At 46.8% G+C, this 26657-nt stretch overlaps 1 protein-coding gene across 3 annotated transcripts in view; it reads right to left on the reverse strand.

The window, feature by feature from the left end:
- ep400 (E1A binding protein p400) overlaps positions 1 to 26657 on the reverse strand; it is a 29985-nt gene that overhangs the window by 2050 nt on the left and 1278 nt on the right. For 2 of the 3 annotated variants that reach the window (XM_076047273.1, XM_076047274.1), the window contains exons 2-50: positions 25231 to 26585; positions 25029 to 25136; positions 24775 to 24859; positions 22294 to 22688; positions 21897 to 22199; positions 21560 to 21745; positions 21292 to 21432; positions 21110 to 21188; positions 20852 to 20889; positions 20607 to 20751; positions 19704 to 19817; positions 19424 to 19608; positions 19161 to 19338; positions 18918 to 19054; positions 18622 to 18791; positions 18172 to 18346; positions 17273 to 17409; positions 16990 to 17176; positions 16496 to 16665; positions 16201 to 16391; positions 15241 to 15525; positions 13492 to 13656; positions 12730 to 12882; positions 12299 to 12369; positions 11906 to 12198; positions 10806 to 11008; positions 10068 to 10237; positions 9627 to 9823; positions 9413 to 9524; positions 8736 to 9041; positions 8570 to 8644; positions 8309 to 8440; positions 8174 to 8218; positions 7445 to 7598; positions 6889 to 7124; positions 6641 to 6814; positions 6501 to 6548; positions 6270 to 6406; positions 5943 to 5999; positions 5772 to 5850; positions 4585 to 4737; positions 3525 to 3570; positions 3335 to 3441; positions 2275 to 2473; positions 2054 to 2187; positions 1020 to 1247; positions 667 to 841; positions 228 to 388; positions 1 to 107 (exon numbers count right to left, since the gene is read on the reverse strand). The exon at positions 1 to 107 is cut by the window's left edge and continues 49 nt beyond it. In XM_076047273.1, coding sequence (XP_075903388.1) covers positions 1 to 107; positions 228 to 388; positions 667 to 841; positions 1020 to 1247; positions 2054 to 2187; positions 2275 to 2473; positions 3335 to 3441; positions 3525 to 3570; positions 4585 to 4737; positions 5772 to 5850; positions 5943 to 5999; positions 6270 to 6406; positions 6501 to 6548; positions 6641 to 6814; positions 6889 to 7124; positions 7445 to 7598; positions 8174 to 8218; positions 8309 to 8440; positions 8570 to 8644; positions 8736 to 9041; positions 9413 to 9524; positions 9627 to 9823; positions 10068 to 10237; positions 10806 to 11008; positions 11906 to 12198; positions 12299 to 12369; positions 12730 to 12882; positions 13492 to 13656; positions 15241 to 15525; positions 16201 to 16391; positions 16496 to 16665; positions 16990 to 17176; positions 17273 to 17409; positions 18172 to 18346; positions 18622 to 18791; positions 18918 to 19054; positions 19161 to 19338; positions 19424 to 19608; positions 19704 to 19817; positions 20607 to 20751; positions 20852 to 20889; positions 21110 to 21188; positions 21292 to 21432; positions 21560 to 21745; positions 21897 to 22199; positions 22294 to 22688; positions 24775 to 24859; positions 25029 to 25136; positions 25231 to 26550 — 8846 coding nt within the window. In that variant the 5' untranslated portion in view covers positions 26551 to 26585. Of the gene's footprint in view, positions 108 to 227; positions 389 to 666; positions 842 to 1019; positions 1248 to 2053; positions 2188 to 2274; positions 2474 to 3334; positions 3442 to 3524; positions 3571 to 4584; positions 4738 to 5771; positions 5851 to 5942; positions 6000 to 6269; positions 6407 to 6500; positions 6549 to 6640; positions 6815 to 6888; positions 7125 to 7444; positions 7599 to 8173; positions 8219 to 8308; positions 8441 to 8569; positions 8645 to 8735; positions 9042 to 9412; positions 9525 to 9626; positions 9824 to 10067; positions 10238 to 10805; positions 11009 to 11905; positions 12199 to 12298; positions 12370 to 12729; positions 12883 to 13491; positions 13657 to 15240; positions 15526 to 16200; positions 16392 to 16495; positions 16666 to 16989; positions 17177 to 17272; positions 17410 to 18171; positions 18347 to 18621; positions 18792 to 18917; positions 19055 to 19160; positions 19339 to 19423; positions 19609 to 19703; positions 19818 to 20606; positions 20752 to 20851; positions 20890 to 21109; positions 21189 to 21291; positions 21433 to 21559; positions 21746 to 21896; positions 22200 to 22293; positions 22689 to 24383; positions 24504 to 24774; positions 24860 to 25028; positions 25137 to 25230; positions 26586 to 26657 lie in introns of all 3 variants that reach the window. The other variant, XM_076047272.1, reaches the window with a different exon arrangement.

Below are 26657 nucleotides of genomic sequence, written 5' to 3' on the forward strand. Positions count from 1 at the left end.
GTGAAAAACTGAGGCTTGATTCCTGGTTGGAGCTGGGGGGAGGTGGCGTAGGTCACCTTCTGCTGCGCCGGCTGAGCCGCCTGCACCGTCACCTGCTGGGTGCCGATCTGAGAGGAATATCAAGAGACTTGTATTGTTTCCTTAATTGACGTTTTTGCAAATGCTAAAAAATAATAATAAGCACTGTGTGAGTGATGCGCTCGGGGTGCGTCTGCACACGCGACTACCTTCTGCTGCACGGTGGCCTGGCCCTGCTGCGGCTGCCCTGCTTTCTGCTGGGCCGCGGCCGCAGCCTGAACGGCTGCCGCCTGCTGCTGCTGCTGCTTCTTCATCTGAAGCAGCTGCTGGACCTGCATCTGGGGGAAGGACGGCGTCAGCACCGGCCCACCTGGCGTTGGAGAGGAAAAGGACGGCGTCAGCAAGGCAGACCGAATGGTGTTCGCTTTCAGTTGGACGCCACGACTGGAGAAAGTCAACAGGACGTTTTTTCCTTCTGGATGGTCACACAATAACCCTCCCACCCAATTTATGTATGTGTGTGTGTGTGTGTGTGTGTGTGTGTGTGTGTGTGTGTGTGTGTGTATGTACATATATATATATATATATATATATATGTACATACATGTATATGAAAAAACATGAAATTCACAGAATGTGTAGACTTACCTGCTTTCTGGGCCTGACCAATAGCCACACTGATGCCTGCCACGGTCACTGGCAGTGTTGTGACCCCAGCAGTGGAGACCACAGTTGGCACAGAGACCACTGGAGGCTTGGTGAGCGTCACCTGGGCCGTCTGGCCTGCCTGGGCCTGAATCTGGCCTTGAGTCGGCACGCGAGTCTAGGAAAACAGGAAAACGGGTTAAAATTTTTTTTTTAAAAATTCACCACGTTAAACGATGGCAGAAGAGAACAAAAGACTCCAAGGAAACATTAGGAAAACAATGTGCGATGGGCAAAAATAAAACCACAACCCGACCGTAAAAACAAACGTTTGGTGTGGAGGATTTGGAACTCACCAGCCTGGCCACCTGCAGGTTGGCCACGGTAGTACCGGTCAGCACGGCTCCAGGCCTTGGCGCCGCCACGGCTGCCATCTGTGGGTTGCCCTGCGCAGCCTGCACCTGCGTGGCTGGCTGAGCTCCTGCCGCCTGCTGCGTCTGCGCCGCTGCCACCGCTGCAGCCACCTGCTGCTGCTGCTGCTGCTGCTGGAGCTGCAACTTGTGTTTGTGCAATTTTAAAAGCTCCTGCGGACAAAAGAATTGGACTTGATTTTTTTTTTTTTTTTTTTTTTGCGAGAAGCTATAACAAGTTTCCACAGACATTTCTATAAAAGCGACCTTTGCTAACATGAGCATTTCAGAACAGATCCGGCCAAACAATGTGGTCAAGTCGAGCCAAAAAAAACAAACGATCTGCACAAGCCTGAATGATCTTAACCATGTTTAAACAAGACACTCCGATGACAAAGGCCTTTGTGGAAAACATCCTCCTAAATCCTCTTCACATTTGGAGTGCCTGGCATCTTCCCTTTAAGAGAAGGTAAACTATTTCCTGCAAGGTCAAATCAAATCAAATGGGCATCTAAAACCACACGTTCCACCTGCTGTCGGACCCTTCAGCCACAACAAGCTCGACGGGAACAAGGCGCACGTGTGGAATTTTTATGGACTTTTATTGTCATTAAATACTTGCCAGGGAATTTCTTGTGAGTGTTTTCAAGAGGTTTGGCTGCATTGGAGGCTCACAAAGGAGTGTATATTATTTTGTTGCTTATTGTGAAACATTTTTGAAGTTCTCGTCCTATTGTACTATGGATATGATGCAAAGGATGTCATCTTGCTGAAACATCCAGTTCTGAGCTGGACAGAACAGTGCAGGTGCAGCATGTGGGCAAACCTTGGGTGACTGCACTAAAATAAACTGCATTCTGAGACTTAGGACTGATTCATAATGCAACGATATATCACAAATGCACGAGGTGTCCAAAAACTCCCCCCCCCCCCCCCCCACTGGATGTCTGACGTATTGTGCGACGCTTCTGGCGCTGTACCTGGGGTTTGCCAACGGCTTTGATCTGTGGAGAAGTGGCCTGCTGCTGCTGGTGCTGCTGCAGCTGCTGCTGTCGGAGGATCTGCAGGTGGGCGGGGGTGAGCGGCTTCCCTTGTGGCAGCTGCATTCCTGCGGCTGGACGCGGGAGCGCAGGTGAGCTTCGCCGTGCAAGAGAAGATTGGATTTTGCTTCGGAGAGGAAAAAGGTTTTTGCCTTCAGTACCTTGAGTGACCTGAGTGACCAGGGGGCGCGTCTGCGACTGCGCCGGGCTCAGAGTGGTGGAGACCACCGCCGAGGCCGTCGCGGGCGTCACCGCTCGGACCCCCTGGCCCGTGGCGATGGCCACCACCTCGGCCGGCGCGGCGGCCGTCACGGCCCGGTGTTGTGCGTGGACCACCTGCGCTCCGGCTGCGTTGGCAGGCTGGAAGAACGGAGAGAAAATAGAGGAATCACGTCAAAGTGAGTCTTTTAATTTGTGAGTGTGTGCGCGTGCGTGCACGTTTTATTTTTTGTTCAATCTTATTTGTTGTTATGTTAATAACATTCCTGACATGGTAAAATGAATCGTTTAAAACAGGGGTGACAAAGTCAAATACGCAGTGGGCCAAAATTGAAAACTTGGGACAACATCAAAACTTATTGAAAAAAATCTTCCTCCAAATTTAACAGTACACCTTTTAACATGGAACCAGCAAGTTTTGCTTCAACCTGAATATGCGTAATACTATACAATAAATAACTTCATATTGCATGCAAAACAGAATTTCAAATTAAAAAGGAATAAAAATGTAAATAAAAATCATATGCCTCTTGTTTATTTGCAGCCTTCTGATTTTAATTTCAACAGTAACCTTTTTACACGGGATAATAAGTAAAATATGAAACGATAAACCAATTAAGCAATAATAATATTATCCCTCAATGAACGTCCTGTCCTGACTGACGTGCCAAAATACCAGCAGAGCACTCTGGGATTTACAGTATTAGCATTGCGTGTGCTGTATAATACCGGCAGGCCACTGGTAATGATGATGTATTGCCTCATGGGCCAATTGTAGTTACATTGCTGGCCACATTTGGCAGAATGTAAATCACTACTAAGGCCTCGACATAACAGTCCTCTGAGCCAAAGTGTCGTTTCATGAAAGAAAGGAGGACCGGGAAAAGAGTCACTGCGTACGAGATGTACTGTACGTGGGATGTCTGTGAGAGTGAGCAAGATTCAAAGACGTTTGCGTCGTAAAGTGCTGGCAGTGAGCGGGACTGGAGGCGGATGACTCACAGAGAGGGTGCCGGGGATGACCGGGGACGCCAGGCGCTTGTTGGCCTGGAAGGGACTCTGGGGAACTCCGGCCACCGTGTTCGCAATCACGTTCCCGCCTACAGTGGCTGAACGACACAAAGAGACGAAAACGTCAAGCATTGGGACACCATCAGCTCAGTGATGTGTGTGTGTGTGTGTGTGTACATACCAGCCTGGATGGTTGTGCCAATGGTGGCGTTTTTGATGGCGCCAGCCTGTGAAACACAAAACGACAACATTTCAAAACTTTTCCACATCAAATTATTAAATGATTATAGTTCTTATTTTATTCCCCCTACAGTTTGATTCACTATGAACATTTATTTGTAGAAGGGAGTGAACTGTACAAGTCACTCGAGGCTTCTCTTCCCTCCCAGCACTGTATTTTACGTTACAAATGTATTGTTTTGTCTTCTTTCTGCATGGTTAAAATGAATTAAAGCAATTTAAACTAAGCCTTGTATGGCTTTTCCATGACCTTATGTCAACCTATAAATAAAGAATTTTCCTACTTAAAAGACATGTCAGCCTAACACCCAATGGTACAATAATTTCTTAAGACATTTAAACCACAGACTGTTCAGAGCCGTAGCATTGTTGGAGACACAAGATGCAGGGGAACAGAGCCTAGAATTGGGTAGAACAGGCATGGGCAAACTACGGCTCCGGGTGCCATACGCGGTCCATTAAGCTTTTTAATCTGGCCTGCCCAACTTGAAAATGATATTAATAGTAAATAAGTAATAAAATTGCTGCATTTCATCAATTTTTTCAGTGTTTTTAAAAGTAATTTCAATAAAGAGCTAAATCCAATGGGGCTTCATAGACATATTTTGTTGTAATGCTTTTGTTTATTTTCAAGCATGTTTCCTACATATCCCATGATATGATTTTTTTTCTCCTATGAGGTGGGTCACCAAAAAACTCCATCCATCTGCTGCTGCTCCGGCCCCTCTGTCAAATTTTAGAACCCATTATGGCCCCACCAGTCAAAAGGTTTGCCCTCCCCTGGGATGGAACAATGATTGTAGTTTGTGAGCGCTGCGCTCAAAATTTCCATTCAGTGATTTTACAAAATTCCATTTTTCCATTTTCAAATCCACTTTTGCAGGCCTGGAAAATTCCATTTTCAAATTCCATGACTTTCCCAGGTTTCCCATGACCGTGGGAACACTGAGGTTTCAGAAGGGACCGGGGCAGTTCTGACTAGGACTCGGTTGGTTGCTCACCAGAACGGCTGCGTTGGGCAGAGTCGCGGGTCCGGACACGGCGGAGGCCTGGGGGACCTGAGCCTGGCCGGCAGCGGGGGTCTGCGCCTGGCCCGCTGCAGCGGCAACCTGAGGAGCGCCCGCCTGCTGGGCCTTCTGCTGCTCCGCCAGGGCCTGTGGTCAATCAAGTGCACGACGCAAACACCAAACCATGAGACGCAATCGCACTCCAAGTGGCCAAGTTCAGGCGAGACAGTTTAACGAGCTTAGAAATGGAAGTGTGACGCACATGCGAGTCTGGGATGTTTACGACTGTGTGCATCCCTTAAAAAATATCTGCTCGGACATTAAAGGGCATCTGTTTTATCACAGTGGTGTCAAAGTCAAACACACAGTGGGCCAAAATTTCAAACTTGGACAAGGTTGCGGGCCAACATTGATGTTTATTGAAGAAAAAAAATCCTCCTCTTCCTGCACTGACATCACGACGAACCTGAATTTGGTCCGCAGGCCAGAGTTTGACACCTGTGACTTAAATCATGTGCTGCATTTGACATTTTAAGGCATTTTCAGCACGTTTGTTTAGCAGAGCGGCAGTGACAGCCAGCTTCAATACACACCACTGCAAATACACTGACCACACCAACAGGTGACATACTCAGCTGCTTGTTGACCAAAATATATAGTGGTGGGAAAAAGGTTTTTGGACACCTCATGCATTTGTGACGTACTGCACTGCGCTAAGAATCAGTCTCAAGTCTCCAAGTGCAGTTTGTTTAAGTGCAGTCAACATTTTTGATGTCTTGTTGCATTATGAATCAGTCTTAAGTCTCACGATGCAGGTTATTTTAGGGCATTCACCCAAGATTTACGCACATGCTGCACGTGCACTATTCTGTCCATGCCGTTTCAGCAAGATGACGTCCTTTGCAACATATCCAGGGTACAACAGTACGAGAACTTCAAGAATTCTCTCCTTTTGTCTGATCGACAACAAACAACAAAATAATATATACTCGTTTGTGAGCCTCTAATGCAGCCACACCTTTTGAATCACACAAAAAAAATGTATTGAGTAAAATGCTAAGCGTGTCTGAAAAACTTTTTCCCCCTTTCACAGTGTCTACCCTGAAGTCTTTGGAATAACTGGGACACCGCCAGTGGCTGCAGGTCGACACGTTTTTGTTTATTTTTAACTGAGAAATGACCTTTTTCTCCTTGGCGATCCTTTCTGCACGCTGAGACGCCACTTGGATGGGCGGGAGGGGCTTGTCGTAGCTGATCCCACTGAAAAAGATTCCACATCGCGCAGTGAGTACAGGTCAACAATTTGTTCATTTTTTGATTCCATTAGAAAACAAGGGCAACACTATCATCACCTTTCCGCCAAGACTGAGGCATGTTTAGGATTCTTTTGGAATGGATTCAAGCCGAGCCTGCAAGAATATAAATGGAAATATTACACATTAAGTAATACACATTCTTTTTTTTGTGTAAATGTTTCAAGTGCTTTGAACATTTCTGGTTTGGAATTTTCAAGCAAACGTTGCTCGTTTGGCAAAACTTAAAATCCCTGCAGTAGGTCAACATCATTACATTATCCAACTTGACAGAATGAGAGAGAAAGAAATAAAAGCGTCTGCTTTGGTTTATGGCTCGTTTACGAGATGCAAAACTGTGAAAAAAAAGAAATCATTCACGCTCACAGTGGCTTGTTTGGTGGACTCCTCTTGCTGGCGATCATCTTCATGAGTTCAAAGCGGCTGTTGTAGAGTTGAATGTGCGTGGCGTTGTCGTCCTGCGTGTAGATCTGGCACGTCCTGAGAGGGCGACTGTTTTTGGACTGAAAAGGAGGAAAACGCGTGAAACCAAATTGGATTTAGGGAATTCAAGAGTGAGGAAACATTCAGCCGGATGCAAAAGGAAAGGCTGGGTACCTTGTATATGCTCTTGGTTTTCTTCTTGGGGTTGGTCTCATACACCAACTGGCACGACAATGGGGAGAAGAGGAGGGGTTGGAAACCAGCAGGCTGAGTCTAATCAGTGAGTGAGCGACGGAGTTTCAGAGTTCGGCTACCTTTCCTTCCTCTCTGGGAATGATGACGTTCTCGTAGCGGCTGCGGCACTGCTTGGGCGAGCGGTAGATGCGGCTGCAGGAGTTGACCACGTCGCTCACCAGGTCCCAGTTGGGCGTGTGGGCGGGCGACACGATGGTCAGGTTGAGCGGCAACTCCAGCAGCTGCTTGACGGCCTGCCGAGACGAGCCAGAGTGTGAACGGTTGAAAGTGCGAGACCGCCGCTGTGCGGTGACAGGTGGGAACTTACCTGCAGCAGAGCCCAGTCCTCGCTGATGAGCCACTCTGGGTTGTCCTGGCTGGCCTCCATGGCCGGTTTGACCAGCGAGGGGAGGGGCTTGGCGAACGGTGCCTGCTGCTTCAGGGAGAAGTTCTTCTTCTGGTCTTTGCCCTCGCGGCGGACCTTCAACATGCTGGCCTTCTCGAAGAGCGAGCGCGGCGGGATGACCGTTTCGCCGTGGCCCTTTTTCTTCTTTCTGGCTGCTGCTGGGTAACCAAGGCGAAGCAAGGGGGGATAAAGAAGGGGAGGTGGGGGGGGCAAACAGAAACAAGTATAAATAAATGCACATGAGCTGTTGCTATAGGCACTAAAGACAAACTCTTCTTCTTTGAAGCTACATTGAAGCTACATTGGTGGGAAAAAAGTTTGTGGATGCCTCATGCAATTACGAATTGCATTGAATTGTGCCTTTATGTCGTTTAAATGCTTCATCTACCATGTGCATTAGCATCAAGCATTTTGCTTCACGCCGAGTTCACAATGACTTTCAGTTCATCCTGAGTCTCCCTCAGAAGGAGTGGCCTACCCGACGCGTCTGTCTTGAGGCGCTTGTGCTCCTTGCGGATGTAAACGGGAGGCAGCTTGGACTCCGGCATCGGCGTGGTGTCGTACATCAGCAGCATCGCCGAGTCGACGTAAATGTCGTTGTCATCCTGCGGCGGCGTGGGAGGAGTCCAGACCTGCCGGGGAGGGAGATGTCAAAATTTAATCACAAGACAAATGGGGATTTCAAAGAGAAGCAATTCTCAAAGTTATATTGCTTAATCTTTTTTTAATTATTTTTTTGAAATGTCATAAAATTGATTCAGCAGGACATTTGGATAAAATATGTACTGTGACTAAATATGATCTGCACTCTACTAACCCCCAAAGCCAAAAAAACCTAAAACAGGACACATTGACTCCCTCAGAAATGTGTGAAAAATTAGCACAGTTCTTTTCTTAATGTGACACTTAATTTAACTCGCACTTCATTTTTTATTGCCGTTCTGAAATTATTTGACTGTGCATGTTGTTTTTGTTTTATTCTATACAATGACAATAAAGCTTCTTCTTCTTTCTTTTAACTTCATGTTGTGTAAAAACAAATTTCCATGGTGGTGATCTAACCTATTACAACAGGTTAGTTTTGCAATGTCTTTACACTGAGTTCCATTCAACTTCTTCAGCCCAACCTCACCCAAACCCCTTATTCTATCTCTAATCCACAGCTTCAAAACTAAGTCTTCAAACTAAAAGAATGTTAGAGTCTCACCGGCATAATTTCGGTGTGGTCGTCGTCTGCGTCAAACACGTACTCCTGTTGAGGCGGGAAAGAAAAGTTGACACCTCGAAAGTTGGCGACACCTCGGTGGTACAGTTTGCCACAAGCCCTCAGTTTGCCACGCACCATGTTGTAGGCATCCTCCCTGGTGTAGGTGAAGAGATCGTCTCCCTCCGTCTGCTGCCGCTCCTCGTCCTCCTCCTTCAGCTTCTGCAGATGCTTGAGCTCCCAGCCGCGTTTGGAGCTCTCCAGCTGCTCCTGGTCCAAGCAAGTGTGAAACAGCCACTTAATAGAGTCATTACGTCTCTAACTTTAATGGGGTAAGTAGTGAAATCAATCATGGCCACATATCCAAATCTTTACATGCAAAACAATTGTTTCAGTTACCTTGAGTGCAGTTTCATCATCACTGATGTGCAGGTACTCCAGGTAATGTAGCGCATATCTCTCAATTGGTGTGAGCTGGAGTATTGGCACATGATAATTAGCATGAGGAAAAAAACTAAAAGCATTCCGCTGTATCATCTTTGTTTTCCACACAAAGAAATGTTACCTGTTCCATAACCGCATTCAACTCCTCTATGTGAGCAGGTTCTTCTTGATTTGGAGTTTCTCCCTCCTGCTCTTCCTCCTTGGCTGCCAGATCCACGTCGTCCTCGTCTTCCTCCTCCTGCTGCTGCTGCTGCAGCTGCAGCTCCTCCTCCTGTGCGTCCATGATGCTGTGCAGGGCCTGGATGTAGGGGCGAGCCACTCTGGGAGATATGGCCTCGGAGGCCGAGGGCTCCTGGTGGAGGACGACAAACTCCTCCACCTTTTCCCCTGAGCCCGCCTCCACCTCGAAAAGGTCCTGGATTGTCCTCTGGAAGAGAGAAGGTCATTTGTGACTTCTAGGTCCACTGTGTAGAGTTTTTGCGGAAGCCCGTCTTCCTTAAAAAATGGAGGAGCAAGATGGCAGCGAACCGGGAGCAAGGCCCTTGCTCAATGTGTATGCTGACATATACGAGAACCACTCCAATGGTCGGAAAACCAAATTACTTTTATTGCACTGCAAGTGTACACTTTTATGGGCAGTATGTTAAGCTTTTACCAATATAAAAGTCATAAATCAAGCCAGATTTTACGCACTGGCACTTAAATGATCCATACCAAAAAGTAAATGAATTCATTCATTATTCAGCGACATCAGTAAAAAGAAGAACATATGTGGTTGGGGAAAAAAGTTCTTCTTACTTGTGTGAGAAAAGCCAAGGAGTATTCAGTGCCCTGAGCAGCCACCTCTCTGATCAGGTCCTTAGTGCCGTTCTTGAGCAACTTTTCTTCAATGGAGTTACCGCTCTCCAGCCTGGAGGAAAACATAAATCAGAAACCGGTGGCAGAAATTAACATTGCGTATAATGCGATAAGGGAAAAGATAGGAACATCGTCCGTGTGCTGAAAACAACACCTGTATATGTGTATGTCCTTCGAACGGCCAATCTTGTCGCACCACTCCTGAGTGTGGGCGTCGACGCTGGGGTTGAGGTCCGTGTCGTACAGGACAATGGTGTCGGCGTCATACACCGGTCCGATGGCGGAGCAACAGCGGTTGGTCAGGATGGTGCAGAACACCTTCCTGTTCCTGTTGAACTTGTTGATGCAATCCTGCAGGGGAACAAAGCGGAGACCATCAACAAGCCGTCACAGAGTGGAGAAAATACTCCAGACAATTTCACACTGTGTGTATTGTTTTTATTTTCTTAGCTGCTGCTAACACAGGTCAGACAGTCCTGTGCCAAGACAGCTATACAGTCAGAGTGAACTTCCATTGTTGAGTCATTCTCCCTTTCGCAAGTCAAGAAAGAGCGGGGACGCTTCAAGCATGCAAACTATGTTGAATGACACGTGCCTGTCGATCCTCGGGGGTGAGGCTTTCATCAACCCGGACGTAGGTGAGCTGCCGGTGGTCGAGGAAGGCCTCCAGAATGTCCAGCATCTTCACCATCTGTGTGAAGATGATGACCCGCCGGCTGTCTGACCTCAGCTTCTGCAGCAGGATGGCCAGAGCCTCCAGTTTACCTGCAAAGGAAGCAAAGTAACAATGAAACCATGGCCTCGTTTTACATTTAAATTGAATGAGTCAGGACCAAGAGGCTTCCAGTATTTCATTTCATTTAGGGCATTTGCTTGATTCATGGTGGAAAAGCCTTTCTTCATCAGGACTTATTGGAATATAACAATGGGCAAACTATGGCCCAGGGGCCATATGCGGCCCGTTGAGCTTTTAAATCCGGCACGTCAAACTTGAAGAAATTATATTAAAGTTTTATATTAATTTTTTCAATGTTTGAAGAGTCCTTTCAATAAAGAGCTAAACACCGTGGGGCTTCAAAGACAGATTGTAATGCTTTTTTCATTTTCATCAGACATTAAAAGAGATATTTTCTACATATCCCATGATACATGTTTTCTCTTATGAGGTGGGTCACCAAAACACTCATCTGCTGCTGCTCCGGCCCCTCTGTCAAATTTTATAACTCATTGTGGCCCACCAGTCAGAAAGTTTGCCCACCCCTGGGCTATATAGTAAGCTGTGCGTGCTTCTACCCAATCATTTTAATATGTAGCAAATGATTGTTCGACTGACCCGAGTCAATCTGCATCAACTGCAGGTCGGGGAACCGGGGGACGTGTCTGGTCGCCAGCTGGTGGATCTCTGCGCTGTGGGGAGCGGCAGCCTCTCGCAGCCGGCGCTGGAAGGATTTCTGCTCAAGACTGTAAGGGACCGGCGGCTTCGCCGCGTAGCACTGACAAGGTGCGGCTACCGCCGGACACTCTGTGCAGACCAGCCTGGAAGGTGACACAAGCAAAACAAATCATGCATTAACGCAAACTCAGAGCAGTGGCAGTAGGCACTTGGAAGGGGAGGCTGCTGCCGGAGGTTTGTGGAGTCAGTTTATAAAGCCGAGCGACACTCTGAAATATTGGAAATTTGGTTTGATCCACTTCAGCAGACTTTGAAAGCAAATATTATTCGTCAATTCTTCTTATTTTTATGAATTTTATGAAGCCAAGAATTCAAGGACACCTGCATGACAGCGCTTTTTGAATTTAGGGCATTGTTAGACTGGGTTCCTTAAAAAATGGCAGCGCAAGATGGCAGCTAACTAAGCTAACGAGAAGCGAGAGCCTTATTGCTCTATTTATATTCTTATAAATATAAGAACCGTTCTAAGAGTAGGAAAACCAAAAGACCTTTATTGTACTGCGAGTACACACATTTATCAATGCATTTATGGCCGGCATGTTAAGCTTTCATCAATTAAAAAGAAATCACGTGTTAGGCCAAATATCACACACTGGACCTTTAAAGTCTTATTCAATCGCAAAAATTGTCTGAAAATATTTGTCAGAGATTTTTTTTTCAATGTTATAAAAGGTTGGGCAGCATCAGAGGCACATAAACAAATTGAAATTATTTTGATGACTATTGTTGATAAGACTAAATAAAAAAAAAAGTAAATTCTTGTAGTTCTTGTACTGTGATGTGTTTTAAGGGACAGTCATTATGATGAAACTGCTGGACGGAACAGAGTACGTGCAGCATGTGGGTAAATGTCAGTGTCTGCACTCGAAGAAAGTGCACTTGGAGACTTGGCAAACCGGAGCCCAATCAAAAATGAAGGGGAACTTCACATATGAAATGTTACATTGTGCAAAGATTCAATGTCAAAGTGTGTTGCGTACCTCTTGATGAGGCTGGAAGCAGCCTCCAGTCGGTCCTCCACGGACAGCAGCAGAGCGGACTGCAAGGCCGACGTCGTGGCCACGCAGGTGTTCTGGGCTCGGTGGCAGCTCTCCCAACCGACCCACCTCCAGCCTCCGGCTGTCAGGGAGGTGTGAGGCGGCTCCGAGCTCACCGTGCACGCCTGCAGCAGGTCCGAGCCGTACATGACGCTGCGACCGCAGCGCCGCTCGTTTGCTGCGAAGAGGCGACTCAGACGCTCTTTCAGCTGCTGGCTCTTTTCCTCGGAAGACTCCTGGCACAGCAAGAGACGATAATAACACATTTATTACAATCATTTTCTCTTTCATTTTGTAAATCTCACAGTTCCGACAAGTTAACGGCGATGCACTGACCTGAGCGCCAGACTGAGTTGCAGTGGGAAGCTTGGCGGGAGCCGATGTCGCATTGGTCGTCACATGCATTGCTTTGCAAGAAAAACCACATCATTATTTAGAAAGGTCGGGTCATATAGTCCTAGTCCATATCAAAGCAACAGCTGGTGCATACTGGAGCTGACTCTTCAGAATGCGCCAAACAGAAGTAAAGACTACATGACAGAAGTTGCTCTTGAACTGCAGCTCGATTTTATTGGGCTGGATTTCAAGTGCGGCCCTTTAGGATCATTTAGGAGGAGGAGTAAAAATGAGGACTGAAATTTGATCTGCACTCTGCATTAAAAGAAATGACCTTCCAGGATTACAATAACTAAGAGGTAACAGTTGAGAATATTTGATGAACTTATACTTAAACATAGAAAAGTGCAGGTAAAAACTGAAAAAGTCACCTGGTTGTGATGTTGACAGGGCAGGCTGTGGTGTACCAGGTGTTGCTACGGCGTTGGGGGTGGGGACTGTCTGAGGGAGAGCCTGCATCACCATTGATCCTTGGGGTCGAATGATCTGCTGCCCTGGAGCCGACACAATCTGTAGGATGTTGCCTGAACGCACAAAACATAGAGTTAACGTTTCAGTGTTCACTGAAGCTCTTTCATTAACATAGTTTACAACAGCATTTAAAGGGGTCACTATTATGGACATTTCCAATACATTAATTTTGGTGTTCTAGTTCAAACGATAAACAAAGTTTATATGGTCAGGAAACAGCTCGTTTGAGCTATTTCTCCTCTTCCGCCCTCCCCTTCCTGCGGCTGCAGCTCACTCCTTTGTGATTGGCCAGCTGCTCCCTGCCAGCCCTTACTAGCGCTAGCAGGGCATACTATGATAATCAGCTTGACTTAGAAAGTCAGGGGTTGGTTTTGGCGAAGTAACATGGAAAAAGCCAACGCATACATATTGATGCATTATGTATGTTTTGTTAACATGACAAAAGGTCCCATTTCAGCAAGATTTCAGGGATTAGACACAACAGCATTTTACAAGCAGGACATTTAACATTTGAGGACTGTTGGGCAGCATATATTGCTTGACGCAAAAAATAATTTCACGAATTGTTAAAAAATAAAATAGGTGGGTTGGACAGCTGGAAAGGCCAGACTCACACTCAAAGAAAGAAGTGAAAAGATTACGACAGTCGTTTGTGAGTGTACCTTGGAGCTGAAGGGGCTGTCCAGTGGTGAGCTGGCGCAGCTGGCTGGGCGATAACGTGAACTTGTTTCCCTGGAACTGCAGAGTTACTGGCGTCTCCGGCTGGGAGATGCGATTCTGACTGCCGGTGATGTTGGCCAGCTGGGCGATCTTCACCACATCTCCACCTTCCATTGAAAGGAAGAGCAAGTTGCTTTACACAGTGAAGTATTTGCCACTTTAGAAAGACAATAAAAAAAAAACAATCTCTCTGTGAGTTAGTTAAAGAGTGAAGAAGACACAAGACATGCAAAACCGTGGTGGATTAATCAGAGGAACGAGCACGGCTGCCCTCCACAACAAAACCATAGCAGCCCCTAGTACTTTGACAAATCCTGAAGGAGAAAGGAAAGGCTACAGGGATCATCCTCGAGTGAGACAGAGAGCCTGAAACATACAAATTCAGAATTAAGAACCACAAAGGCTGCTTTTGGAGCCGTCGCAAAGTGTGTACTAGAGGAGTGATGTCAAACAATTCAGTTTCTTGGTGGCAGACGTTTACACATATATAGCAGAAATACTTGGAAGTACATCTGAAATACATGTTTTGTGTACCAGTAATTTTTTTCCCCACACTTTTTTTCTTCATAAAAAGTGCATTGAGTCACACCTGCAAATTACATCACAGAATGGTTTGAACTGAATTGATATAAAGCGTATCTGGAATTTCATAAGCTATATGTCGCCTGAAAATGACATTCAAAATTTGTTGATGATGCCGCATTCAAGAACCAAATGCAGCAGGTTAATAATATTCAAAAACTTATTTGAAATGTTTAGACAGAACGTGATTATATACAGGTACTAACCCGAAAATTAGAATATCCTGAAAAGGTTGTTGTAGTTCTGCAATTCAACTTAAAAGGTGAATTTGACATATTATATAAACGAATAATATGCAAATCAATATATTTCAAGTTTTAATTTCTTTGGATTTTGCTGATCAGGTCTTGCAGCTTAAAAAAAAACAACCTCAAATTTCATAATAATTTTCTGAGTTTGTGGGTTTGTGGTTTTAATAAGCTGAAAATCCTAATCAGCAAAGTTACAACAAGGAACTGCTTGAGATGTCCATTTGCGTGTAATGGCTCAATGAAATTTGTTGGTTTCATCTTTTATGTTAAACTACCAAAATAAAGCAACTTTTACTAGATTCTAATTTTTCGGGTAGTACCTGTACATAAAGAAGAGTCTCTGTTCACATTTGAGGCACATGCTTTGCAGAGTGAAATCCTAACTGTTACAAAAGAAACAAGTAAACACAACAACCAAAGCGTCGGAATCTTCTGCAGCTGGACCGATGCCAAATACAAAAGGATATTAGTAAACTGGGAGAGAAAACGTTTAAAAAGAAGGGGAGGACATAATAATCAAGTACAACGCTGCAGTTGGTGTTTGTGCTTTAACGTAAATGGGTCATTCATAAAGTACATGCAGGTTTTGGAGACAGAAACCGGAGAACGCTGAGGCTGTAGAGATGCTGCTGATATGGCTTACAGATTTAAACACAATACACCCAGAACAACTAAAACAATACAATGGCTGCACTGTCAAGTGCCTTTATTTCCTAAAGGAATATACCGACTGAACACATATCAGCAGTGCCTCCAATGAAGGCCTCAGTCTAGAGCAGGTCCATTCTGCGGTGCCAGAAGTGGCTGGGGGGGTGGGGGGGGGGGTGGAGGTGCACAAAGGGAGGGGAGGCCACTTACTAGGCAACCGTGCCTGGGCCTGGGGCGTAAGAACCAGCCTCTGGGACAGTAGGTTTGGCTGGATGGCATGGCTGGGGGCCAGCGCTTGCCTGGGAGTCGGCACTAACCCGGGCTGGCTAATGGAAGCAATGGATCCCACCACCGTGCCCAGGGCCACGGGGGCAGCGGCCCCCAGCACATGCTGGCCAGCGCTAATGTTCCCAGAGGAGGCTACAGTGGAGGCGGCAGTGCTGCTGCTGCTGCTGACAGCAGGGGTTGTCTGGGCTCGCTGCGCGGCTGTTCCAACTGTGAAGTACAAGGCAGTGGATGGGGGGGGGTCATGGGACTGCATGTTAGGGAAGGGTTACTCGTTATTTCTGGTCAACTTGTCAAGGGTGAAATCAAACAGTGTCCACCACATGCTCAGCAAGCAGCGGCAGGCCAATAGAGTACACGCGTTGAGAAATGCCACGGCATATTTCAGTACATGGTAAGACTGAAAAAAACAGAACCAAATATTATTAGCATCAGCGTCTTCGGTTCTATCAGTTTGCACTCCACGCTAATGGTACACAGACCTAAAAAATGCAAAGGGGAAGAAAATTGCAATGATGACGACAACCCTTAATTTAATTTAATTTAATTTAATTTAATTTAATTTAATCGATTAAATTCTTAATCGACAATTAATCGATAGTCGATTAATTGTTGACATCCCTGGTTTGGACGTGTGAAAAAACCTGACCAAACACCAACCTGAAAATCATCCACACATATAGTTCCAAGATTCTAAATTCTTCAATAAACAGAAGGCACCAATGACACACAAAGTAAGCCTCTTTGAGAGACACAAAAAACATTGGCATCAGGCAACATGGCAACTCATAATAGTTCTAACATCAGAGGGAAAATGCAATAAGACCCCACATTTGGATCCAGTGAGTGACTGTGGATTTCTTTTCAGACTTGAGCTGCTCTCACCGTGAGAAGACGCAGTGGTGGTGGCCACAGCATTGGGGGACTTTCCTCTGGCCAGAGCTGACTGGCTGGTGGTGGAAACTGTGGTGCTGGTCGAGGAGGGAGAGCTCGTCGGGGGTCGCGGCCCTGCTGCACTGGTGATCGTGGCCAGTCTCCCTTCTGGCTTTGTGCCGTACTGCACCGGCTGGAACAATCTGATCGCAGAAGGAAGGAAAACGCTCTCAAATGACCAAACATTACAATATTTGACTCGTACCTGCAAAATCTATATATATCGTATGGTCATTTTATTGCTGACCTCATGGGTTTGATGGGGCACGGCTTGGGTCGTGGCGGAGGATCGCTGGCCGTGTAGATCTCTTCTATGAGCTGCTGAGTGACCTTCAGTTTGGGCACCGCCTCCTCAGTCTCGTAGCGAGACAGTCTGCTCTCGTTATTGATCAGATCAAAGATGGACATGCTTTTGATCTGGGAATAAGAAAATAAAACGTTGGATGGTATCAGCTGAACAATGACGTAGGCCAAAACGAACCAAAAATAAACAGAGACAATGGTCTCACAGCGGCGACAGATGTCAGCGGCTAAAGGCAATTAGGATAAGCGTTGAATGTTGAGCTTGAAACAAAAGGCATAATTTGATTTAAACTGGAGCTGATGTTTTAACGCCATGTAACATCATTATATCATCACAAACACTTGCTACTAATGAGCTAATAAATTAGTAGTCACTCCGCTGATATCAAGTTACAAGTACACACAAGCTGCAGCGCAGCGTACTGAAGTGTAACGTACCTTGTCTGCATCATCCCGCAGAGCTCCCAGCACCAGCGATGGAACGTTGTACTGGATGGAGGGGCAGAAGAAGGCGCCGCTGTTCTCTCTGGGTGCCACCAGCTCAGGGTGGTTACACACTCGCTGCAGCTGCATCAACACCTGAAGGACACTCACAAAGTGGCCCGTCTTCAGGGCCTCTTGGGATCTGGAGAGCAAACGCACCAGTGGAGGATTATTTTTTTTAACATCTGAAACACGCGCAGCATTACGACGGTCCATTCTCATGTTGTGTCCATCTCACCCTGGTTGAGTGAGGATGTCTTCGTAAAGGCTCTTTTGCCTGCTGGACAGCCGGCACTTGAGGATGTGCTCGTACTTCTTGGGCAGCTGTTTCTCCACGTCCCTTTTGGAACGCCTCAGGATGAAGGGCTGGATCATCTGCGTTTGACAGTCACACATAGTTCAGCGCTTATCTCCATTTATGCGGTGGTTCAGAACAAGTTAACCAGTGTGCTATTTATCAGTGGAGACCGTTTCAACACATTTCATCCGGTACTTCTAGCTCAGCAGAGTTCTCTGGTGCTGGCCAACGGTTTTTGCTAGTCTGCCAATAAAAATAATCTTACCCACTCCGCAGTGCACCCCGAGGCAAAGCAATTATAACGCCAGACTATCGATGTAAATGCCCGCGTTGATAGAATAATGGTAGAAATAAAACTACCCTTGCATCAATCGCATTGCATTTAGAAGGACCAGTTTGTCAGCAGCGGCAGAATTTCACTTTGCTCTGGTTAGTAGAATAATGAATAGTAGTAGTGTAGTAGTCTGGCTAATATCAGTCGGCCACTACCATAGTCTACTACCAACTACAGGAACTGTAACTATGCTGCTGCAGTGACACTAGTCCTTCAAAATTCAACGCAGCGCAAGGGTAGATTTATTTCTACCAGTTTTCACATTTACACGGATAGTCTGGCGTTATAACTGATTTGCCTCTGATGCACTGTGGAGTGGGTGGAACCGTTTTCATTGACAGGCTGGCACTAGCCTAGCACCAGCAAACTCTGCGAAACTTAAAGGACTGAATGAAATGTTAAAACGGAAAAAGTCTCCACTGATAAATAGCAATCTAGCTAACTTTGTCCAAAAAATCTGGACCCTGTGAAAACTGGCAGTGCCATGAGAAGACGCTGCACCCACCCTGTGAAGACGGATGACCAGTTTGTGGCAGTAGTCTTGGTTCTGGTCGGTGCTCGCTTTGACTGGGAAGTCAGAGAAGGGTCTTGTGATCCCCGGCAGGAGGAAGTGGATCATGGTCCACAGCTCCTTCAGAGTGTTTTGGAGGGGGTTGCTGATGAGGAGAATTCTCTGCTCGCTGGAAAATAAACAGACATGTCAGACTTAAAGAGTTTTTACAAGCACACTAACAGTGCAAAAACTGCATTCAACAGAGGTGTCTGGTCAATTAAATAGCAAACCAAAACACTTGCATGCATGTTTTCCAAATAGTGATACACATACAGTAGCAGACACTACTACCTAAAACATCTAAGCAAAAACATATGATGCTGTTATCAAAGTAACAGACAACAGATGAATGAACACAAACCCAATGGCTGCTCTTACACCCCTGTTTATCATTGGACTCACCTTTTAAGCGCCAGGACTGTTTCCCAGTGTTTCTCCGTCATGTTTTTGATGAGCTGCACCTCATCCAGGACTATATGCCTCCACCGTCTCCTGAGGAAATGGCTCTGGTCTTTCATCAGCAGCTTGTAGGACGTCACGCACACATGGAAGCTGTTGGCTCCTCCCCACCACTGCGGATGAACGAGTCCATAATGTTTGCAAATTTACAATCAGTCCTTTGAAGGCGAGTGGGAGCTTCAAAAAACAATAGATACATTAAAAAAAAACAAAGGGAAAAAATGCAATAAAAGACCTACCGCTCTTAATGATCTCCGTTCTCTCCTGTTGCCAAAGTACAGGAGGATCTTCAAGCCGGGGCACCAACGCTTGAACTCCACCTCCCAATTGAGCAACTTGCATGTCCTCACTACAATAAGGTGGGGTCCCCAAACGCCTGGAAGCAAAACATACACAACGTCTTTGTATCCAGAAAAGAAAGAAGGAAACAAAATAACAGCAGACATCCAAACACTGTGTGTATTATTTAGGAATAAACTGACCTTCCTGGCCAGCCAAGTGGGCCATGTAAGCCACAGTCTGGACAGTTTTGCCCAGGCCCGTTTCGTCTGCCAGAATGCCATTGAGGTGTTTCTTGTACAGGTTCACCAGCCAGTCCACGCCAATCTGCTGATAGTCTCGCAGAGAGCCGCGCAGTAGGAAGGGTGCTGCACTGCGAGTCTAGTAGGACAGAAGGGTCATTTAAAAACACTGAAGAGCATTTATGTATTGTTTTTGTGTGTGTGCGTGTGTGTGTGTTTCTCACTGTGGATGTGGTCCTTAGGCTGCCCTTGGGCAAGATGAGCTCCGTGGCAGCGGCTACCTCGGTGATGTCCCTGCCGGGTTTCTCATCCGAGTCAGCGGCTTTGTCGGAACCACGGTACTGGTCCACACTCAGCAGGGAGTCAATCAGCACCGCCTCGGGTGGACTGCCGGCCCGGCACTCCATTTCTGGAAGAGGAAGACATCGAAGATGGGTCTCTGTCATTGTACGCGAGGGAAGTTAGTCTGAATGAGACCGCTTTGTTCTCTGCCCGCCGACGGACCTTCAGTTTCGTCCACATCCTCCTCGTCGCCACGAGGGCCTGGCTGCGGCCACTCAAAGCCCTCAGCATAGGCGCCAGCGTAGTGCTTCATCAACACGTCCAGGGGCAACTCAGCTGAGAGTGGAAGACACAAGCCTTTAGTCACATTGAGTCAAACAATGCATGTGTCATTGCGTGCTAAGTTATACTGATTTTCTTGTTATTAGAGTAGACAAATATTGCCTTGTGTGTAATATGTGTGTAAAGAAATAATTTCTACTTGATATATACAATTCAAAAATCGGGATTTAAATAGTGGCCCGACATGACAAAGTTAAGTGTAGATGGCAACAGCAGAGATTAGATCAGAGTTTATAGGGATAGTTTTAAAAATTGAGTAAATACAGTATAGGGAATACATTTTTTGACACCTTTTAAAATTCTACTCAATCCCAATTATTTAAATGTAATATTTTCCAGAGATATGTTTTATGTTTCAAAAGGTTTGGCTGCATTAGAGGCAGACAAACTAGCTGAAATTATTTTGTTGTTTATTGTTTTAAAAAGACAAAATAAGATACTAAGTTCTTGTAGTTCTTGAACAAGAAGTGGAGCAGAGGACGTCATCTTGCTGAAACATCCAGTTGTGAGCTGGACGGAACAGCGCATGTGTCGCACATGGGTAGATGTCGATGACCACTCTAAAATTAAGTTCACTTGGAGACTTATGACTAATTGTTAGTGCAATAGGAATTAGTAATTAGTATCACAAATACATGAGGTGTCCAAAAACCTTTTTCCACCACTGTTTGACCAAAAGCACCCAAACTTTGAACAGTACGACAAGAGGACAGTCCATAAAGATGTGAGAGATCTGAGATACCATGAGTCCACACACATCCAAGAAGTAAAGCAGATTGTTACCATCTTTGGTGAGGTCAGCCAACTCTGACTTGTGGTCCGCATTCCCCTCCATCATCTCCTGTTCCTCTATTGTGCCCTCTTCATCTGCAACTTCATCAGTCAAGGATGAGCTTAATTTTCGTTTCCTCGTTGTCGTTGCCACCTCCTGGAAAAACAAAAACAATGTAAAAAAAACAAACAAAAAATGTCTTCAAGTGTTTCAATTGACTAAGTGCTTTTCTAAAACCTAGTGTCAGTGCACCCACCTCAGTGTCAGCTTTAACTTCTGTTGAATGACCAGATACTGGAAAACAGTGATTCGACAATTAAAAGACCAAAACTCTTGTCATTTCACAGCAGTTTAAAGTTGGGTAACACAGCACAGTTTAGCCTTGAAACTCAACCAAATGAAAGCGAAAATTCAAAATGAAGGGCTGTATTATCATTATTAGGATTATTATGATGATCATAATTATTATTATCAATATATCGATTTATTTATTTATTCTGAAAGGCAAACGTACCTTTGGCTGATGCCTTTTGTAAGCTGAGAGCTTTGAGTCTCTTCTCGTAAATTTCAAACTGAAGTTTAATTTCCACAACCTGTCGGAAAAGGACAGTTAAGACAAGTAAACTGACTGTTACTCATAACACACACAAGGCCCAGAGAGACTGAAAAAGCATGTTCACGTGCAAGTCAACAAACCTGCTCAATGTTTGACCAGAAGAATTCCACCTCCCGGGCGATTGTACTGGCAATGTGACGAAGATGAATTTCCTTCTCTTTGTTTGATCTCTCTTCGCTTTTCTTCTGCTCTTGGTGGTACCGGGCACATGTGCGCACAAGCTGCGGAGGAGAGGAGACGATTGAGGCCATTTGACTTTGAGTGAGCCGTCAGTTTTTTAGCGAATCTTTCCTCTGATGTGTGAGCAAAGTGATTTTCTCGCTAGACTATTCAACATCGCTACCGGACCTTCTTAGCAGCGGCCTGTTTCCACCTCCGTTCCTGGGCAAAGTCAGCCGCCATCCACTGCATCTCCTCCAGGAGGTAGTCCCAGTGGGACTTTGGACGGGAAGCTTCCATCAGTTTGGGAAGCCTGCTGGCCGACCACTGGCCTTCCTTCCTCAGTTCCGAGATGCGCTGGTGCACTTGACTCTCCTTGGAAAGAGAAAACACCACAGGGGGAACTCACTTAGCAGGCAAAAACCAAAATTCTTAGTAGAAAAAAATCTGTGTGTGTAAATGTGATTGAGAATACATATCAATCTCCATGGCGATTCAGCGCACCACGTTTAAATAAAGATCTCACCAGTTTTGCCTGCTCAACTTGCTTGTCCTGAGAACCATCGTCCTGCGACGACTGCATGGCCGCACTTTGACTGAAGCCGCCGGTTTTCACAGCCGAGATGCCATTGGTTCCCGCCAGCTTGGACTGGGCACCCGGGTTGACGCTGGCACCGACCGTACGGAGCGGACTTGCAACGAGCGGCGCTGAAACGGAGTTGGGAGCCGAGTGGGGGGCGGGGGGCGCCGACGTCAGGGACACCGAATTCGTCATGATCCTCTGAGCTGGTTGGTTCGTCTCCGCGTTGGGACGAGCGAGGGCCACCGTCTGTGCAAGGAGAGAAAGACGGGTTGGTTGGGTGACTAGAAAAGAAAGAAAATGCAACTGTGCCATTTAGGCCCCAACCGACGGTCAAACTGACCACTTGTCCCGTCTGCAGGATGGCCTGGGACTGTTGCTGCTGGGGCTGCAGCTGCAGGTGGAGCCCTGACTGCAGCTGCTGCTGCAGCTGGGCCTGGAGCTGCGTGTGCGGGTTGCCGGCCGCCAGCACGGCACCGCCCGCCTGCACCTTGACTTGCGCTTGGAGCTGCCCACCGGGCTGAGCCGGGTTGTCAACACACTGGGCCTGCTGGGAGAGCGTCATGGGCAGGCCCGCCATGGGCAGGGCGCCTTGGGGCAGGCGGCCGGGCAGCTGGGGAGGAGGGGTGTGCAAGCTGGCCGCGTTCTGCACCGGGGGCCCTTTCGACGGGTCGTACTGCTGCTGGTTCTGCTTCTGGCCTGCAATCTGGACCGCTTGAGGGGTAGGCGGCATTCCGCCTGTACATATAGTAACGAGGTTATAGGACAACTGGAGCAGCAGTGCGGAAAGCAGATAGACGGTCATAATCTGTATCACGTTCTTGACCTTCTTGACTGTGTCATAAATGGCTTTCAACTTTTTCTTTATTCAAAGGTTTTAATGCCATTCATTATTTGGTAGTTTTCTGTTAATTTATATTTGAGAGACCTCTTTCAACAAGTTACATCTTTTAATTGTTAAATATATATATGTATATATTATCAGAGTACCTTTAATATTTTTTTTTCCAACTGTAAGAGTTTGGCTATCTCGGCTAGCATGGCTAGCTCCTCAGACCACACCTTTATGGATCAGATGTACTGTATGAACCAACAAGAACGTTACACTATCTGATGGTTAAGAGCGAAAAAACTAATGAAAGTCATACAGCAATGGTTACAGAAGAAATGAAATTAATGTGGGAATCTACATGTCTCTCAAATAAAACACTACTTTGATTAATGCAAAACCAAAACATTGCATTTCAAATGCTGAGAGAATGTGGTTAAAAAACATTTAAAAACTGGACGTGCATTAAAAGGGTTTGGAGAGAAAATTGAAATGACACAAACGGGAATGAAAAAAGTAGAGGAAAGTAAAGAGACAGGGAGGAAAAAAAGGGGAAATCAAAGGAAAAGTGCAGTCGCTTGGACGCCATATGTTTGGCATGCATGAAGCGATGTCATTCTGGCACTTACAGCGGCACCTGGGTGCCTCACACAGCAACGAAACCACAGAAGTGAGCAAAGGGACACACATGGGGTCTTGCAGACAGCAGGCCTGAGCGGAGCTGTGCACACTAAAGCAGCACCTGCCTTACCTCCCTGCACGGCACACCACCTGGCCTAGTCGCCATCAACATCTGGCCCTGACACTCCCACACCACCACCACTGCGCAAAAACCTGTGCCGCGAGCGCAACTCCTCCACAAGACTCCCCTCCTACTTAGACTGAGGGAAAGAGGCCAAGTCAGAACAAAATGCCATGAAATAACGTGAAGGTCAACAACAAAAAGCAACAAACAAAAATGAGCTAAACAAGAACAGGCTTGTTGGATGAATTGAAGGTTGATGAGTTTTGGACCTCCTCTGAAAATGCGAGAATGGACAATCTGACGGAAAGACGTGTGACGAAATGACGATGGCAACTGAAAGGGGAAACGTGAACCTCTGGTTCGTAACAATGGGAAAACAAGCAGAAGCCATTCGAAAGTGATTCCTTCCTACAGGACGGACACTTTTCGTGATCCACCTCCGAACTGGATGAAAATCCATCATGATGGAAAAGGTCTTTCCAAACAAAGATGAGCAACGGGAACAGACTTCAGAAAAGAAGAGATGGACGAGGACACGTGATCGATAGTGAAAACAAAACAAAGGGAACTCAAAAGACATGGCATCTTCCCATCGAGTGGCTACGCTTCTTCAGACTTGGATTTTCTTCTTCCCCATTTATCCTGACAGAAAGAGAACTGCTGCTGGTGACAGCTGAGCCTGAACTTTGCGTGGGCTGCTGAGGAATCCAGCGGATGGATGAAGAAACTGAAGTTTGTTTGCAGCAGACGATTCTTGGTTTGTTTGGTTTTTTAAAGAGATCTCCTTAGTTTTTGAGGAAGGGGATTCGTCCAGCAGCATCGCACAGAACATTGACCGTCCTGGTAGTGGCACTCCTACCTTGCGCAGTTGGCATAAGCTGCTGCAGTGGGACGCCAGGTGATCCTAAAGGAGCTACACCAGGATGCTGGAAAATCAGCCCATGGCGACCAACTTCAATCCGGGACCTCTTAGCCTGATCTGGGATTCAAGACACACAATACCCGCATAACGCAAAACAAAAGCACTCAGCAGAGAGCAGTGACCTTCTGCGGACCTTACAGGTCACCTCTCCTTCCTCGGGTTTAAGGCTTCAACACAGAGCGCTAGTAGAAGATGCCACATATCTACAAGCAGAAGCAATTAGAGGGAGGGGGGAAAAAAGAAAAACAACGAACAAACAGAAAAACAAAGCAAACGGGGAGGAAACAAAGCAACAAAGGAGACAAGGGCTGGACAATCCCTCCCCTACCTGCTTGCACCATAGCCTGTTGTCTCTTAAAGGCATCCATGTCTCCAGGGTTTGACATTGTGCCAGCCACAGCCACTTGATGAGTCTGTGGAAATCATGAAGAAAGTAGGAATACGGTCATCCTGTTATATAGGACTACAAATACACACGTAGGGGTACATGTGTATGTGTATATGTAACAACAGACAGACAGACCGACCGACCGACCGACCGACAGACAGATACTCTGCCATGATTCAGTGTTGTTCTATCACCTGGAACGGCTGCTGGACAGAGAACGCTGCAGAAACATTGGCTGGAAGCTGTGTTGCTATGGCAACGGGTGTCACTGCTTGGCCATCCTTTCCAGTAACAACCTTAACCTTAGGAGAACACGGATATGAAAAAAAGTACAACACTTGTTGGTCAACTGTAAAAGCACTGTGAATTCTCTTGGAGGGACCTGCCGGTCAATACCTCGTCATTGATGACCTCGGATTGCTCCTCCTCTTCCTCGTCCTCCTCCAGGTCCAGGTCATTTTGCCTCAGGTATGTGTACAAGGGAACACACGGCTTTTTCTTGAAAGCCAAGTAGTCCATCATGTTCCCTTGGAGGTGCTGCAGGAAGAAGAGCTCGATGAGGTATTCTTTGAACACCTCTTTCAGGCTCTCCATCTTCTTACTGTGGTGTTCCAAGCACTGCTTTCTCAGCTGGGCAATCTCTGGTGAAGACGGGGCAATCTCCTCCAACTTCTTTGGAACCTGCTTTTTCACAGTGCCAAGAGTCACGCCGGGGGGCGCAAGAGGGTTGTTGATGATTCCTTGTGTCGGGCTGATGAGGGACGGGCTCGAGGGTGGAATGGAGGAAGGTAGGCTGAACGTGGCCGTCGCTGTAGATCCCACGCCGGCGACCACACCTTGTGACGTCTTTTCAAATATCATGGGGCGTGCTAGCTGACCTTGAATGATACTGCTGATCTGCGGAGGTAGGTTGGTCGTGGTGATGTGACCGGGGCTGCCCAGGGTCGGCAGGACATTGCTGGTGGCCACGGGACTCTGAGGGCCGAGGTGGTGAATGGTGCCCCCAGTCTGTGAGTGGGGCTGGGAGAGCCGCCTCTCCCTCACCGAGCCGGCTGCCCCAGGGGAAGCAAGCTGCACCTGACCCGGTGCGGCTGCGGCCATCTGGGCAAGTCCTGTGCCGTCCTGGTAAACAAAGTGGCCACTTCCCGGTGGACTGCTTAAGCTGATTTGTCGGACCAACATACCAGCCTCAACGAATCTTGTTGGGCTCTGCCCGCACACACCCAGGGCGGCTGCAGGTGCTCCGGGCCTTGTTGCGCCTTGCAGAGGCACTGGGCTGTGCTGGGTGGGGCTCTGGGGCTGCATTGCTTGGGGAACAGGCGATGTGACCTGGATGTATGAGGATGGCGCGTGCTCAAACCTCCACTGAGTCGTCTGGAAACCCGGGGACGCAGGATTCTGGATAGTGAGGGGGGTTCGGGTGATCTGTTGGTTTCCGGCCACGATCTGACCCACATTTTGCAATGTGATATTCATGTTCTGGCCAGTGACCGGGCTGCGGCTCATAATTATCTGGTAATTGGGAGACTGGGGGGCTGAAGGACTGGGAGCGGAGGAAAACGTGGTCACAGGGGACTGAGGGTGGGTGACTGTGGTCTGCGGTTGCGTAACCGCCAAGGTGGGCTGCTGATGCTGGTCCTCTGCCTCAGACCCACTGGCGGATTTGGATCTCTGGAGTTGCCGTTGCATGTTTTGTGATCCACTTCCATGGTGCATTGCGTAGCTCTGTTACGATGTCTAAAGACAATATTCTGTGTCAAGAAAAAAAACAATGGCAACGCACATCAATAAACTGTTTTAGTAGTGCTTTGAGGGCTAGTCAC

The sequence above is a fragment of the Nelusetta ayraudi genome, unplaced genomic scaffold (genome assembly GCF_046127955.1).
Source record: "Nelusetta ayraudi isolate G7.1 ecotype Tasmania unplaced genomic scaffold, CSIRO-AGI_Nayr_v1 ptg000092l, whole genome shotgun sequence".
NCBI classification, from domain to species: Eukaryota; Metazoa; Chordata; class Actinopteri; order Tetraodontiformes; family Monacanthidae; genus Nelusetta; species Nelusetta ayraudi.